The sequence below is a fragment of the Coturnix japonica genome, chromosome 14 (genome assembly GCF_001577835.2).
Source record: "Coturnix japonica isolate 7356 chromosome 14, Coturnix japonica 2.1, whole genome shotgun sequence".
NCBI lineage: Eukaryota > Metazoa > Chordata > Aves > Galliformes > Phasianidae > Coturnix > Coturnix japonica.
The window spans coordinates 10503548-10520731 of record NC_029529.1 but is presented as its reverse complement, the minus strand read 5'-3'; the positions used below and the strand labels follow the sequence as shown (position 1 = coordinate 10520731).

The 17184-nt window shown below is 41.2% G+C and overlaps 1 protein-coding gene across 4 annotated transcripts in view; it reads right to left on the bottom strand.

The window, feature by feature from the left end:
• GSG1L (GSG1 like) overlaps positions 1-17184 on the bottom strand; it is a 58149-nt gene that overhangs the window by 28280 nt on the left and 12685 nt on the right. For 3 of the 4 annotated variants that reach the window (XM_032447559.1, XM_032447560.1, XM_015877310.2), the window contains one exon: positions 4890-4937. The exons of the other annotated variant lie outside the window; for it this stretch is intronic. In XM_032447559.1, coding sequence (XP_032303450.1) covers positions 4890-4937 — 48 coding nt within the window. The remainder of the gene's footprint in view (positions 1-4889; positions 4938-17184) is intronic. 4 annotated transcript variants of the gene reach the window in all.

The following is a 17184-nucleotide window of genomic DNA, read 5'->3' as shown; positions in this document are numbered from 1 at the left end:
CCCATCCCTGCTCCCAAATTTGACCCCGCTGTTGACAGCCAACCCAATGGGTGATTGCGTCTTTAATTCTGTGCTTTTAGTCTGAGCATGGAATAATCTACAGAGATTGTTAATGGTTTTACCTTGTTCTCGTTCAGCTTTAGCACAAGACATCTGCTTTGACTTTCAGTGCAGTCAGTGCCATGATGTTATTGTCCTTCTAGTTATCTTTCTCTTGTCAAATTTGTGATACACCAGTTATGTCAGTACCCATTAAAATCAGGTATCTCGTTTTCCTTCTCATTAGCCGCTATTGTAGCGCTGGCTTAAAAGCATGTATAGATTTAGCCATGCTTTCTTTTTTTTCCCTGTGCTTTGTTTAGGTGAGACTTTATTTACTTCTTGTTTGTCATCCTAGTTTTGCCAGCTACTTTTCAGACAGCACAGACTTTTATTTTTCATCTCTGCAGGATGCATCATTGTGAGCTGTGCAGAGGACATACAGGAGTCATTTTCTATCTCTGCCAGTGTAGTCTATAATTTAAAAAGTCCCCTGTAACATTTTTGAGCGTTAAATACTCACCAGCAATGAACATTTTCCTTCTGTAAGATTTTATGCTGCCTCAATTTTCACGGTGTCTAAAAGGCCTTGTTTACTTTATGCACGTGAATTTCCCCATGGATAAGTAAAAAGCAGTGCTGTGCAGACAGTTGCCCATGACCTGCTGTTATTTTTTGTGGGGATTGTTCTATAGATCTGACGTTTGAAGCAAGTGAGGTTTTACAGAACACTAAAGTAGTTTAAATTGTACCATCCTTGTAAAGAGATTGTCCTGTGAATCCCACGTGTGAATCTCGCCCTATGTTGGTGCAACCATCTCAGTTTGGAGCTTGTTGAGCACAATGATCTTTCAGCTTGCTCCTGAAGCAGCTTCCCAACAGGACTCATCAGGTTGGAGCACCTCATTCTCCTTCTGCCCTCACTGTCATTGTGGTTGATGGCTGACATTTATGTTATTTAGAGAAGGCTGAGGGAGTTCAAACCTCCACGCAGTTCTATGCATGGGGAGGAACAGGCCTGTATTTGTGTATAATTGTGTGTCATTCAGGAGGTCAGATCTACAGGGATGGGAGAGGGCAGTTAGGAGGTGAGCCCAGAATGGCTGATGAGAAAGGGAGTATTATGGAGTGTGTTGCAGCCCAATGTACTGGGTGGGCATTGTGGCAGGTGCCTGATGAAAAGCAAGCTGTGTTGAACAAGTGAGGTCTTGAGTAGCCCGTAGGCAGAGGAATGGCTGGGAGGAACATTAAAAGATGTACCAAGTAGCTAAAAACTGGATGTGTTTTTCAGTAACATATCAGCACCCCTTAATAAACCAGCTACCCCTTTTTGATGTCAAAATAATCAGCAAGAATGAACTTTTGATTTGCTTTGTTGAGAGAATTCCAGGAACAATCCAGGACTTAAAGCTCAGGTGGCAGCTTTCTTCCAGCTCCTTTTGGAAGTACTTGCCATCTTATTATTCATTTCTGTAATGAGATTTAGAAAATAGAAGGCTGCATGGGACCCAAAACCAATTGCTCAGTGAGAGCCCTTTAAAAGTCCAAAGTAACCTAGTTGGTAACCTATTATCCTACCTTCCTTCACCATTAGTGAATGAATAATGTCATAATAAATGTGCACACAGAAAATATATTTTTTTCTCATTAGATCTGCCATCACAAAGCTGATTTTGTTAAGCAGATTTAGCACTAACAACCAGCAATAGCTAATAAATTCAATGTTAGGCTTACAGGATTCTGACAGATTGTTGGCAGCTGTCTTTAGAGCAGGGAAGGGCTCTCCTACTGTAGGTTGGAAATGTTTATTTATACCACACTGTGGGTCTGTTGGCCCCAAATCTTGCTGCTCAGATCTGCCTCCTTTTAGTAGGTGCAATATATACAAAAGCTGTAATAGCTGAACAGAAACACTATATCCAGTTCTGCATAAGCAGACTAAAGATAGGGAGCTCTAAATCGTGGATCCTTATGTTTTAACGGTGAAATAAGAAACAGGTTTTCATTTATGAATGTAAGATCTGTGGTAAGGATGCACCTGGGCCCCAGCACGTAGTTTTAAATTTAGTTTACTGTAAATGTTTCAGTGATCAACTTTTCTCTGTTAAAAAGGTTGTAAATATTCTGATGGGGTTTTACTGTGACTTGTTGCTAATTGGTGATGGGCTGTAGAAAAACTTGTTATACAACCAGACTAAGTCTGTACTTAGGCTTCCTTCTAGCTTGCTTTCAAAGTGAGAGATGATGTGCTTTGGAGGTGTTTTGACAGACTCCAACAACCTGTACTTAGCTGAGAAGTTGGTGAGACACAGGCCTGATTTGGAGCAGGGAAAGCCAACTTGAAAGAAAACTCTGGAAAGCTGAGTCCCCAGCTGCAGTAATTGAGCATGCATACCTAGAGACATTTTGGATAATGAAAAAGCCTTGAACAACCACTTTTTAGTGGTGATAGATGCTAAGAATGTGTATAGAAAATGAGTAAGCAGAAGTCTCATTGTAAAGACAAGTTGTGTTCCCAGTTACACAATGTTCTGTGAAAACCAAAGCATATTAGTACAACTGAGCTCAGAAAAAGATCCTCAGTTTCTATATATTTGCTGCATTTTTATCATATCTCAATTATTTGAAGAGGAATCAAGTATCTGTCCCAGCACCAGGTGTTACTGAATAGCTGCAAGCTTCTGCCCTGTGCACAGACCCAGTCAGCACCACAAGATCCTGGAGCTGTATGCAGGTTTCTAAGTGCTCCAGAAGTGGGGAAATCTGTCTCCTGCCCCTTGCCAGCAGCTGAGCACAGTTATCCAGCTATATACCTTTCCTAAACAGGTTTTCACTTTGGAATTGGGAAATCATCTCTCTCTGCAATCATCTGCTCTGAATAACTTCATTGCTCTGCTTGAGCGATACGTGTTAAAATGCAGATTTCTGTTGGAATATTATAACAGCACAAGGGATACTCACAAGGTCAATGCTGAGTGACAGGATGAAGAAATTAAAGGAGTTGGAAGTTCTTTCTATTTACAAAGGAGCAGAATAGGTCTATAAGTTAAATAATTTGCAGTGAAAGTCAGCTGGGCATCACTGCCACTGTTTTCTTTCCATGTGTGATGGAAGTATCTCAGGACAGTACAAAGCTGATGGTGAAGAAATCAGGCTCCAGCTGAGCATTCCCCTTTCTGTGAACGTGTCATACAACTGCACAGAAAAGCTTCAGAAACTGCAATATTTTTCTTCACTAAAACTGCCCCAGAAGAGCTTGACTGCTTCAGAAACGAAAAATGAAACAGCCTAGAAATATACACTGGCACCACGCAGCAACTCTAAAAGTACTTATGGAAAAAAAATTGCTGACAGCATTTAGCACCACCAAAAAAAAAACCAACTTAAAGTACTAAGTGCTGTTTTGGAATAAGTGTGGGTGAGGCATTATGAACCGTAATGAACTTGCACAGAAAATGGATAAAGCACAAAACCATCCTCGTGCCTTTCTAACAGACGGGCTGTGCTTGTCTCAAATCCACATTTCTCTCCTTCAGGCTATAAAAGATCTTAGCCTTTATTGTACAAAGCCTTCTAGAACTCTTGCTGCCATTCTGTGAACTGGACTAGAAGTGAAAAGAAATACCACTGTGTGTTCTTTATATGGGAGAGGCTCTTGGTCATGTGTGGTCAATCTGCAACAGGATATTCTCTGCTCTGTTCTCAGACCCTTTCCTTGGGATTCCTAACATCCAGTTTGCTTTTTGCCCTTTACAGTGTGGAGTTTGTGGTTTCAAATCTATTCAGTCCCAAGGTCACATTTCTGTACATAAGGTTTAGCTCACAGCTCATCAGTGTTAGTAATCCCAGGCTTGTTATTCCCTTTGTGTATAATATGTTCAAGTTTGCTTACAGTGACCTTCATAGAGGCTGTTAGTATTTCTCTCACTGAATGCCCCACTAGTTTATTAACAGAAATCATCCTCGTCTTTCAAGCTGTCCAGCTGATCAGCAATTCAGACTGAGATCAATTGTTCCTTACACCCCTCTCTGCCTCTGTCAGACTTCATGAAGGTACCATCTGCTCAAAAGGCTTTGGGTCTGTCTCATGTGACCTAAAAAATGGTGTTGCTCCTCTGTACAAATGTGAGTTTCCTCATCCTTTGGATTCTCCATTAATTCATTCTGAGCACGGAGGGCAGCACAAGGGTCGTGCGCCTCTGTGGGCAGAGTGCTCAGTCTTGAGCTGGAAGCAGGATGTGCTCAGCTGCCCAACTTGTTAGTTAATTGAATTCTACCTTTTGTTTTATGTTTCTGTTGATGAATACTATTGGGAAATATGGATTAAATTGCTATGGGGGTTGTGCACCTCTGGTACAGGGGTAAAGGAAAGCTTTGCAGCCTGCCCTTTCTTTGCACCTGATTATTTCCCCCCCCTCTTCTTTCCTTGATGCTGGGTCACACAAGCAGCTACGTGGTTCCCCCTCACAAAGAGACATTTGGGACCTGAAAGTAAGTGTCACTGCAATTTTCTGACTATAAATGTCTCCATGGCCTGAGGAAACTACGCAGTGTGTCCTTCCTTACTAAAGGAAGCAGGGAAATGTCTGTATTACAATATAAATCTTAATTTACTTGGAAAAAAAAACCTCACCAAACAGCTGAATGAGAAAGGAATGCATCAGAGAAATGACAGGTCTGCAGGAACTGAGTAAACAGCTGTCTTAACCCCTCAGCTGAAAGTAATCTGGATGACATGTAAGTTCTTGTGTGCTTAGGAAGTAATGTTTCCCCTGGCACTGAAGTATGACAAGAAACAGTACTGGCACAATTTGTAAAAAAGGGAAGAAGCCTTAACTGTATTGTCTTACCTTTTTCAGAAGCCGGAGCAAGGTCAATAAAACTTCGGCATTTTTCACCTTTAAAAGAAAAGGATTATTTTAGGAGACAGAAGGTGTTTGGTTTTGCTCTGCCTCCTCTTTCTGGCTGGTGTTCCTGCCATCACTCCCACCTGAGACTCTATGGACCACCACTTGTTCTCAGCCACAGAGCAGACGTTTACTGGGCCTCCTCACAAGGCAGGAGTCACCTTTGATAAAGAATATGAAAAAGCCCATCTAGGTTTTGGTTCTGAAAAATGGATGTTCCTGTGCCTTTTATCAAGAGAAAACAACTTGATAGCAGAGAAGGAGCCACATCATTCACAGCTCACCAACACTGGACTGTCATTTACAAGCATGGATGAGCAGGACTCCGCAGATTCTGCATATGATAGGTAGCTGTTATCTAAAAATAATCAGTTTTATAATGCTTATCTAAAGCTGTCTATCAAAAAAAAGAAACAACACCACCATCAACAGCAAGTTTTGAGTCCCAGTCATAGTATTTTCAGCTAAGACTCCAGCCAAACAGCCAGAGTTCTGTATAATTACTTAAGGATAAAGAAACTTATTTGGAATTTGAATTCATTTGGACGACTTTTCCATGCTACGTTTTGAAGGATGTTGATAGATTTGATTCCAACAGACTTGAGGAACCAACTTGAGGGGACACACTTGGCTCACTTGAATGGGGACCAATATTCACGCTGCAGCTGCACTTTCTCAGTGCCACGAGCAACATATTCTTCTCTGAAGGGAGAAAGTGAGTGAGCAGAGAATGGTTGAATTCATTTTATAGGCCATACCATACCAGACATCTAAGCTTCACTCACCCCAGTCTTCCAAATGGGATGGATCAGGCCCTGATTTAGGTATGAAATGTGGGTATGAAAGACAAAGGCACAAAGCAAGCTAAAAAATATTGCATAGCATTTTCACGTCTTTTAAAACCCATTGTTATAAAGCAGGCTAATGTGTTGCCGTGACAGCCTCACAGCCCTGTGTCACTCCCTCTGCCTTGTGGCTGCCTCATCCATTTATCACTGTAAATTAAACCTTCTCTCTTTAGGACTCTACCTCAGCAAAATGTATCTTCAAGACGGATGCTTTGACTTTTTTCTTCTTTATTTCTTCAGGCAATTGAAGAAATTATAAAATAATTTCTGTGCTTTGGTGCATCCGTCCAATGAATAACTGTGTTTTTTTCAATAAGATGCATTACAAAGTGGCCAGTAACTTACCTGCTCTGTCCTGAGTAATCAGAGCATGGCATGCCTGCTACAGGTAATGGAGAAGAATGTATTTTGCCCATTCAGACTTGAATTTACGGAAAGACAGCTAAAGTTTTTTATTAGTTTTCTTTAATTCTTGTTGTGCAGTTAAAAGACAGATTGAAGAAATGTGAGCCACTACAAAAGAATACTTGGTATTGAAATGAACATTTCTGTAACCCTGTGTCTGAGCGAAGGACTTGTCCTCTGTGAATCCATGCGTTAAGAGGACAGTCTAGAAAAGAAAACAACTTATCGAAGCAACATCTCTATTTCCAAAAGCAGTCCGTATCTGAACAGAGGGAATGTCAGGTGAACAAATTTTGCTATGAAACAGTCTGAAAGATACTCGGTGTATCACAGAAACCACAGCATCTCAGAAGCTCTGTGTTGACAGGACTTTGCTGGTCTCTTTTCAGCCTTGTGCTCAGAGTAGGACTATTTCTGGGGCCAGATCAGGTCACCTTTGACTTTATCCTACCTGATGAATGGTGATATACCTTCTGTATATACCTCCCAGGGCTGCACCCACTTCTGGAGAAGTGCTTCCAACTGGAACTCCTCTAGCTTCTCTTTGTAGCTATTCTTTCTATATTTGTAGAGACATGAGCAAGACCAGCTCCTTCAAGTTTTTTTTCACGCATGGTGTTCTTAGGAACCTGATCAAGAAATTCAGGCAAGCAGGCGGGCTATAAAAGATACTGTGCTGTGAGTAGGAATCATTCTCAGTCAGTCTGCGTGATAAGGCATGACGTCTGTCAGGGACGCACTGATATCAAGTTAATATAGGGAGAATGACCTTTAGATTTGAATTTGATATAAGCAGATTAAGCTGGATTTTTCATTCTGGCCATATGGATCTGCATTTTTTTTTGTTTGTTTTCAGACGTAATCTATTAATTTTATTTCAATATTATCTTAACCTGACTTCTCTGAGTCATGGCTCTCCCAAGGCTGCAGTGAACCTGAAGCTGTATTACTGGAAGCCTTTAACAAATACCTGACTCGCCCCCATGTTACCCCAAGCAAGCCAACAATGAATGGAAAACTTTCTGTGAAAAGGCCTCAGGCTTAAAAAGCAAAGACAGAAAATGCTGGAATGATCAGAAAAAGGCCTTTTGGGGCCATGATGCAAAGACTGGTGGCAGACAGGGGACTGAGAAAAAGAAAAGCATGGAGGGTGAGGTAACTTTACTTTCAGCTGCTAATTTCCAGATTGTGATGGCCTTAGTGCTAAAGGTTATGCTCAGAGCTACGTAAGAAGTTCTCGATCAAGGACTCTTCCCTCTCTTGTTCCTGTCTCTAGACATAGGAGTTCCTTCCTCCATTTTCAGAGGTAACCACCAGTGGCATTTATAGACTGTTTGTGCTTGGACATGCAGACGTGCATCTATCTGAGAACTGAGTATGTCAGCAGTGTTTTCACTGCTCCTCTTAGGATTTATTCTAAGTTATTTTTGGATATCTTGTATAACCGATCTCTTAAGCCCTCTTAAGTTTAATTTTAGACTTTGCAGAGTTTATCCTGCTGTGCCGCCCTTTTCCAGATGCATCGTCACCTAATAACTAGGTCCTGCAGAGTCTTTGGAGAATACAGAAAAGGCTGTCATTTAGTGCTGCAACAAGAATATTGTCTAAGGTTCCTTCCCTTAATAGTCCTCACCCATCTTGTCTCAGTGATTCCAACAGACAGGAAAGCCAAGGAGTGGTCTCTCCTGTACATAACTCTCTTGCATAGATGGAGGAGGTGCAACTTGGCTTCAACACTGCTGCATGGTATGTGAAGCTCTCTGGAGCTCAGGGAGTTGCTGCAGGTTGAGGATAAAAGACTGACTACCCAAACATCAACAGGAGGGAAACTACGTGGTTCCAACTCCTTCTACGTCTTCCTAAGGATGAGGTAGAAATCTGTGATGCCATCTGTGCAAGCCCTGGCAAATGCATTCCACCCTAATCATGCTGGCTGTGCACAGGCTCACTTGTGTCTATCTGGACTTCTTTAGGAGGTCATAATGACCTACAGGTCTAGGTACTAGCAACTGAACACAATAAATTTGTGTTTTTCTCCAGTTAATATTACTGAATTGTGCAGATATGCATGTATTTGTAATTTAGTAGGGATCTTCAGAATGAACCAGGCAGAGACTAGAAGATATATCTGGAAATACCCACAGTCTGAGCTGGTACCTGGGTGAGCATCCTGAGGTCTTGGTATTGATAACAGACCTAGAGCCCATGACAGTATCTGAAGCCAGTGGTGTGATGTGCTTGTGTGTTTACAGAGAGGAGTTGGCAGTTTATCAGCAGTGACCTTGACACTTGCTCAGATGGTGAGGAAGAGAAGTTGGTTGAATGCTGCTCATGTTTCTGTGGGTGCTGCTATGTATGGGTCTGCTCTCTGCATTGGTCTGCGTGGCCAGCAGGTAAGCATCACACAGGCCTTTGTATGTGTGCACTTGCATCTTGAGTACCTGCTCAGCCTGAACTGGGAAGTGGCAAACAGGCAAGAGGGGAGAAATCCCCTGGGTCTTTAAGTCCCCTGGGCTCAGCTTCTGGTTTCCAGGAGCACACACAGCATTTTCTCACACAGGCTCATCGGAACTTTTCCCATTTCATGGCTCTATAGCTGTGCAAGCACCCGTAGCGCAGAAGTCAAATGATTGCCAGCTCCTCAGTGGTTTCTACTGTAGAAAGCTTGGCTTTGGGCTTCCGTTCTGAGGAATTGGTGTATGGTAAGAAGTGCTGGCCTCAGGGAATGAGAGAGAGTTATGGCAGCATCAGATGATCTCTCTGTCTAACTTGCAAGGTGAGGCCCATGATCTTTCTACAGTTCTTTGCCTTCTCCTGCTCCTAATGCATTCTGAATTCTGGAGCTTCCAGCAAATAATTGTAATAAAAATTTTTCTTATGTCTGAGAAATCAAATCACTTCAGGAAAAAAGGGAAGTGGCTATTCCAAATCCCAACAATTCAACCCTGCCAGAAAATTAAGAAAAGCAAGGGCCTCCAGAGCCATCAGGACTGCACTGTATATCAGCTTCATGGCAGTGCGCTGCTTTTCCCTTTATGCTGTGCACATCTTGTCACTGGCACAGTGCAACAGCTCAGGTTGAGATCCTTCTGTAGGGAATTGGTAGACACTAGACAGCAAGTGCACAGCTATATAAAACAGCTGGAGATGCAGCTGTGCACGTAGATTGCATCTAAACTATAGCATACAGATGTACTTTTTCTTCTGTGAGTTCCCTAAAATGTCTGGTTTGTTCATTCCTTTCCCACTCCACAGATGGAGAGTTCAGATTTCTACCCTCCCCTGTCACAGTTTCAGTCGCTGTCTTCAGGTCAATGCAACAGTGGCTGAACTGGTCCAGGATACACCTCAGAATATAAACTGATGGTTTGAGCTAGAAATCAGGAAGAGGGCAGAAAACACACAGAAAAAAGCACAGGCTTTGAGCCAATATGCTGAGAGTATAATGCACCTGTTGCAGTAGCAAGGACCAGAAGTTGTTATCCTGGATCACATTTATTGGTCCTTTATTCTTTCTCTCTTTAGAGGTCAGCGCTAAATGCCTCATTAACAATTAAGGCAATAATATAAAAAGTAATTCTGTAAAATCCTAACTGGTTTGTCTTCCAACTATGCTGTTTCAAAATATTCTGATAAATAATTTGACTTTAAGACAAATGTAGTAGCTCTGGGTGAATGGAGGAGCTCCATTAGAACTCTGCTTCTCATCTTAGGGGGGGAAAAAAAGCAAGAAAAAGCTGTCTGTGTTCACTTACCCTGCATAAAATTTCATGAGCTCAGGAGTACAGTTTTGTTAAATGATTAAATTTCATTTGAACAGCATTCCCTTTTAGAAACACGTTGGCTCCCAGCCTATGAAAGACAAGGTCCCTTTTTTTTCCCAATAGGCCCTAGCAGGCCTTTGTCTCTCCAACTATATCTGGAGCTGTGTGATTTTAACAAGATTCCACGTCGTCTATGGAGAGTGAAATCATTGTGTGTATCTGAAAAAATGAGGTAGCCCTCCAGGAGTCTGAAGGAGTGGATGAGGATTGCGTCTCCACTTCTGTCAATTAAAATACTACATGAGGAAAAATATAGGTTAATGAGCTCACTGAAACTAAGTTTATCGGGTTAATTAACAAGTGAAACATTGCAATTTTGATTAAACTTATCCCAGACAAAGCACTTAACTGGCTTTTTTTTCCCCCTGTAATGAAAATCAAGCCTTAATCTCCAAAGCCAACTGTGAACAGTGTTGATTTTGCTGGAACAATATTTTCTGCTGGAAAACAAACCAGTTTTTACAGAGTTGCACTCAAATATGTATTGAGCTATGCAAATAACTGTTTTCTACCACTCCATCAGCTTTCATTTATAGCTGTTGCCCGTCAACATTTCTCTTGCTTCCAAGTAATGTGGGAATTTGCTCCAATTCTCATTTCTGTTTCTTACAATGAACTCAAACTCTTAAACCTTCCTACCTTTTATAGCAGAAGACCACTTCTTTAAGCTTTCTGCTTTTCTCATTTCAGTCATGCATTTTTTTCCCCCTCAATTCCCATATTCAAAATGAAATGCTAATAGTCTTATCAGAGAGGGCATGTGCACACTGCAGTTTCCCTTTCTCTTCTTTGGAGCAGCAGATGGTTGTGCAGGGGCACTGGGTGCAGGTGGAACAGGGAACATGCAGCGTGCTGTGCTAAGTCAGACTGTGTGCCATGGCAACTGTGTTTTCTGCACCAAAACCCTGACTGATGGGAAAATCCTTCACAGTTGCTGAAAGAAAGCTGCTTCATCATACTCACGTCTAATTGAAACACATGGAAGTCACAAGTCTCATCTGACTATCTTTGTAAGGCCCAATGGGTTGATGGGCCCTTTGTGTACACGCATATAGATGGGCATAATTTGAGTAGATGAAAAACAGAACTTGAGAGCACAGTGGTGCCAAGAGAGGCTTTCAGTGATTCTGATGTCAAGTTAGACCTGACTTTATCAGATGGAAAGCATGAAATCGGGCACGGTTTTGATTCAAACCAAAGAATGGAAAGATGAGAATTTGTACCTGTCCATTGCAGAGGTGACGACTTTGACCCTTTGTGATCAGAAACATTGCACTTAGCTTGAAACCTCAATGTCTCTACAAAACTCATCTCTTTCCAGATGCTAAGGTGCCATTCCAGACAGCTAATGGGAAAGCAGAGTTGTTTCCTACTCACTGGCTCTGTGGGGACCTCAGGGCGCAAAGCTGCCATTTTGTCCACTTCCCGTTTGCTGTCATTTGTGAGTAAGTGCTGTGAAGAGTAATCTTGCTAATGTAAATATGCCAAAACGTGCTAGTTATCAGGGAGTCCATTATCTGGGGGACTATCAGGTTTCCAGGAAACCATGGATGACCAGAAATAATGCTTCTGACAGAAAATGTAGCTGATATATATACCTCACTGTATATATATGCATGATGTCTTCTACAGTTTCTTATGTGACTGCATTAGCAGTTCCCTTCAGGCTGGTGATTAGGAAAGATCAAAGGAGTATCTTCCACTCTTTCCAATTAGTAGCTGTGGGTCAGCATGGATCCTCTTTTAACCATGCCAGCACTTCTCTCCAGATAACGCCCAGCCAGAGTATTCGTATTGGATCTGTGCCCTAGCCACAGAAATACATAAGCAGAGCAAGCAGAGATGAAAGTCTCTGAGAGCAAAGAAGGAAACTCTGTTTCACGGTTAGGATTACTCCAGAAAATGAAAACATCAAAAGCTAATGTGCACTAAAAATGGAGGAAAGGACAGATTCAGAACAGAGTGTTACTACAATGGCAAGGCATGGCATGTTGCTGTGAACATGAGTCACTAGAAAGAACCAGAGAGTATCCTAATTTGGAAGGGACCTACACTTGGTGATTGCCCAGCCCTTGCTTTTGTCAGGATCTCTCTGCAAGGCCTCGCTATCCTGGAAGGAGTCGCCTTCTCCTCCTCAAACTTAGCATATGTTGGAGTCCTGCATCCAGACACCATCTCCAGATCAAGCCTTTCCTTGACAGATTAAGCACTTGATCCTGTAGAGAGAGTTGTGATTTAAAAGGCTTAAAGAACATCACTGATTTTGTTAGCTTGCTTTCTAAACTTCTAAAATATCTAATAAAAGCACAGGAAGCAAAGAGGGGTTGCATTAATTCATTTAACATTCTTTGGTCTGGTCAGATAACTCAGAATGAAATCAGTCTGAGTGACAGTATGATACGGTGTTTTTGTCTCTAAATCTAATGAGTCTGAACATAGTGGAATGAACCCGATTCCCAGTAAGCGTGGCTTATGCCCTTCTCTCCCTGTGCCCCATGAGGCAGCCAAGTGCAAGGTGGAACGGCTTAAAGTAAATTTTTGCTTGACTGTGATTATTCATACAGGCCGTGTCATTCCACAGTAAAAACATCTGCTTCTCATTATTTGCTACCGTCTGTAGTCTTTAAGTCATTGGCAAGTTAGATCAGTGAAGATTTATATTACCATTTAGATTACCAACAAGAATACTGAATAACATTACAGCAAAGCATGATTAACAGGGGATCATGCTAGAAGTGACCCTACTCCCTGATAATTCCTTACTTTGAGATCTGTCAGGTAAGTCAATTTTTAATTTTACCTATTTTAGCTCCGCTAATTCCACATAAGGGAAACCTTAAAATCAGGAATTAGTATGGTGTAGTTTAAATCCAGGAGGATACTGTGGTGATTGATATTCCATCTGATCTGTAGGCTTGAATGCATCTGATCATATTTTGCAGTAACTGCCACTGAGGTAACAGTCTCAATTATATATTATATGGGACCTGTTTGTTTATCTTCTAATTCTTTGAAGTTTATTCCATCTACAAGCAACTAGACTGCTTCTTTAAGACTGATGGGGTAAGTGTCCGAGGATGGGAGGATGGACTCATTCAAGGAGAAAGTGATGTAGTTTGTAGTTTTTGTTTGTGAGATGAAGAAATTTAGCAAGGTAGGATTGGTGCCTTGCCTTGTCCCTTTGCTTTATTGCCAGTCTCAGCATTTACCGTGCTAGCCTCATCTTTATATTCACAATTTATGATACATGTTTATACAGCTATCCTGTGTATAGCAGGATCAGGAGGACCTCAAATCCAGAATTCCCACAAAACATCCCCATTACTGTACAGAAACCTGAAGGTCTGTAATAAAGCAATGACCCCAGAAACCACAGCTGTTATGTACAAGAGGGAAAGAAGAACAAGAATCATTATGAGGACTCCTATTACACCGGTTAAATTCCTATGGCCAGCATAATCCTACCTTACAAGCAAAACCTCAGCATTTGTTAATAGGAGTCGCAGGTGCTTTCCTGAAATGGACCTTTCCCCGTGTTCTAAAAGAAGGCAAAAATCCATTACCATCCTTGTTATCTAACCTGGAGGAGGTTTCTCTTCTGATAGCAAATTAGATCATCAATTTAATGTTCAGTGTATGAACAGACATACCAATTAGATTCTGAGAAGCTGTAATAATGTGGAGAGCAGCAAAGCACCCTTGCACAATCTCCATCTGTAGCCAATTTCTGATGCTTTAGAGAAGGCATAAAACCCTCCAGAAAATACGATGTGCATCAAGCCAGCGGCTATTTTTTCTTGGCTCCTACCAATGACCAGTGGAAACCCTGAAGCATGGATGCTATATAATTTAATACAATATAAACATAGTGTGACAAAAGGCAGTCAGACCAAGATGGCTTCTTTCAAACCTCCTCAAGATACCAACAAATCAGTTATGCAGGATTCACTCCAAGCTTCCTCGTGCCAGAAACATTGCTCTTTTGTCACACGGCTCTTTCTGCAAATTTAAAACTATCACTATTTCAGTCATTTCCTTTGCTCACACTGCCCTCTGTGGCGGTGAATTCCAGGCACTCAGTTTCTGAGAGCCCCTCCTTGCATCTTCATGTTTCTTCTCAGTGATAAGTAACTTAAATCATTTATTATCAATTATTACGTCGATATTTGAATATATATGTATGTATGTGTGTTTATATGGTACTATTTTAGCCCCTCTTGATATTTGATTTGTTCTGCTAAAGAGGACAGCTTCTTTCTTTTCTTGTCTTGAAGGAAATTCTCTTCTCAACTACCTTAGAAATCCCACAGTGCATCTATTCTGCACTCCCCTTTTCTTACCCTAACAATTCATGATGGTGTTAACCAAATGCACAGTGCTGCTGATTCATCCACAGAATAACACTTTTACTTTCTATTGAAGCACTCTGGCAGCTGGCGGCCACCTCGCAGACAAATACTGGCCCACATCTTGTTTCTTTTTCCCTACCATTGAGTTCTTGTGACCTCACAGAACTGCGTAATTTATGCTTTTAGATTTATTTACTTCAATACTATTCTTACTGCTCTGTGATGTCAGCTCATGTTTTTAGTTATGGAGATAAATCTTTGTAACAGCAATATAATATCAGACTTTGTGACACAGGGTATGTGAGGAGTGCGTTTAAAGTAAGATTGTTCACTTCAGATTAAGATTCCCATGTTAGAATGGCAATTTCTTGGACAGATTCCTTTTCTGGCCAGCGAGGAGAACAGGTCATCACAGGGCTTTGTTCATCCCACTCCAGGAAGTCTGAAACCTTCTCTCAAAGTATTCATTACTCTCTATTGACTGTAATGATGATGTTGATCAGTAGAGGCACATACACCTGCTTTGTTAATGTCCATTGGTTTGCTGTGGGTTTTGCATTGGTTTTGATTTCTGTTTTACTTTTATTTAAAGAAATTGAATGATGTTAATTGTGTCTCTGGTTCTTTTCTGTAGATTGCTAATCTCAGCTATAATCAAATCAGTCTCAAGACCAAACCTGAGGACTGCTTGATGTATCTGATCTCCTCTGTGTTCTTTGCTCTTTTTATATTAATTGCCTCAGCTTGCAGTCCTCAGTTTTCACCTTCACATCATTCTATGGCAGGGTACTCTTTAGAAGGAAATATTTCTATTTATCTGTTATGTCTCTCGTTCTTAAATTGTAGAAGAAGTCAATGATATTTTTTGTTTGAACCCTGTCATTCCCCATCAATATCACTGTTATAGTTCTCTGTGCTTTGTGCTTTTTCTCCAGTTTGAAGAGGCTCTGGCTGTTTTCCACTGTGGAAATATGTGGATACCTAGCAACCTGCTGTTACCATTCCCTCTGCAGTCTGCAGCTCTATGAAGAATTTTCAGTGGGACATTCCATCAGATGCTTTGTGAAAATCCACAGAGGCTGGCTCTAGTACATTACTCTTGTCTAGTTCTACCTTAGATAAAATTGCACCTTTGACAGTATCCAGTTGTTGCCTTGTACTGACTGCTTTCCCTAAAACCTGTCCTAATGTTGCCGAGTCAGGTGGTCTCTATTATTTTTACCCATCTTCCTCTCTGAATACAGAAATGTGAAGATTCATGAAAGATTATTACTACCAAAACTGCATTTTCATGTGCCAATTATTTCAGCATTCTCAGATGGAAACTATCTGTGCCCCCTGAGTTCAGTTCCTCTATCGCTGGAAATTATCTCTTTAATACAAAGCTAAACCTCCTCAATTTCTTTTACCCACTCTTTCCTTCCTAAGCAATTTGTAACTAGCAATTTTTACGTTCCAGTTGTGAATAGACCCACCAGGTTTCAGTTATACCAATTATATTACATTTTTCATAATGCAATAAGATTTCCCAATTCCCCTTGCTTTTTAATTATTTATTCACAGGTGCTTTTGCCCTGGACAGCTGCCTATGGTGAGTCACATATTCTTATTATCATGTTGTTGGAGAGAGAAGGGTGAAGCAGTGCTGTTTCTATACTTCATGCTGCAAAAATGTATGGTGAGCTTTTGTCTTCATATGTTACAGATTTATTCAATACTGCAGGATGCCCCTCTCCATTTCTCTGGCTCCTTCTGCAGATGGGATTCTATGCTTTTAGTGGCTATATTTGTGGTCCACTTTGATGCATCTTTGTATATCAGGTTAGTTCTACTCTCCTGTGCTCCAGCCCTGGTGGTGTTCAAGGCTTGGCTGGATGAGGTCCTGGGCAGCCTGATCTCGTGTCTTACAGAGTTGCTGGTAACCCTATTTGTGGCAGCGGGATTAGAAGTAGATGATTCCAACACAAACCATTCAATGATTTACTCTTTGAAGAGTGCTAATGGATATCTGGTGGCACAACACACCTTGCTTTTGAAATAGGATTCCAGTAATGCAAAACAAGCCTAGAAATACAGTTTTCTTCACCTGTTTGGTATCCAAAGCATTGAACCCACTCTGGAAAGGAGAACCACCATCCTCCTTCAAGGAGGTTGGAATTCAACATACTTTTGAGTCAGAAGCTGTGCTAAGTAGTTACAGGATTCAACTACAGGAGGGATATATGTGCTCAAGTGCCTCTTTTCCCAGAGAGAATTCAAAAATGTTCTTTCTCAGATGCAAAATGTTTTTCAGATTCTGTAGCAGACCTGAGGATGCTGGATAAAAATAAACTTTATGTTCACAAAATATTTCAGAAATAATCACAAACATTCAACATCTGTTAAAGATGTTAGTGAAACCTAGGAACGAGAGGAGGGCTCACTTTGCTGGTCTCCATACAGGCATGTTTTTGCAGCCCTACATCTGGAATTTAAGCAGATGTTTTGAATAAGCAGTGGAAAGAAACTCAAACCATTTTTGTTTTGATGGTATCACAACAACACAGACAATTACTGGCACTGCCGGTGGGATTCATTCAGACATCTGCAGTGAGTGTTCAGGGAAAGGTCAGGAGCTGTAGGAATGATACTCCCTATAGTCTGTGGCCATATGTACTGTATACTGACTGGTGTAAAGTTATGGAGCGGTTACTGAAAGGACTCTGCCTAGCTAGTGGCTGTTGATGACATCAGAAGTGGGCTAAAAGAAGACTGTCAAGCAAGCATTATGTTTATGAGAATGTCCTGTGTAGGTTGTTCAGAACAGTTTTTA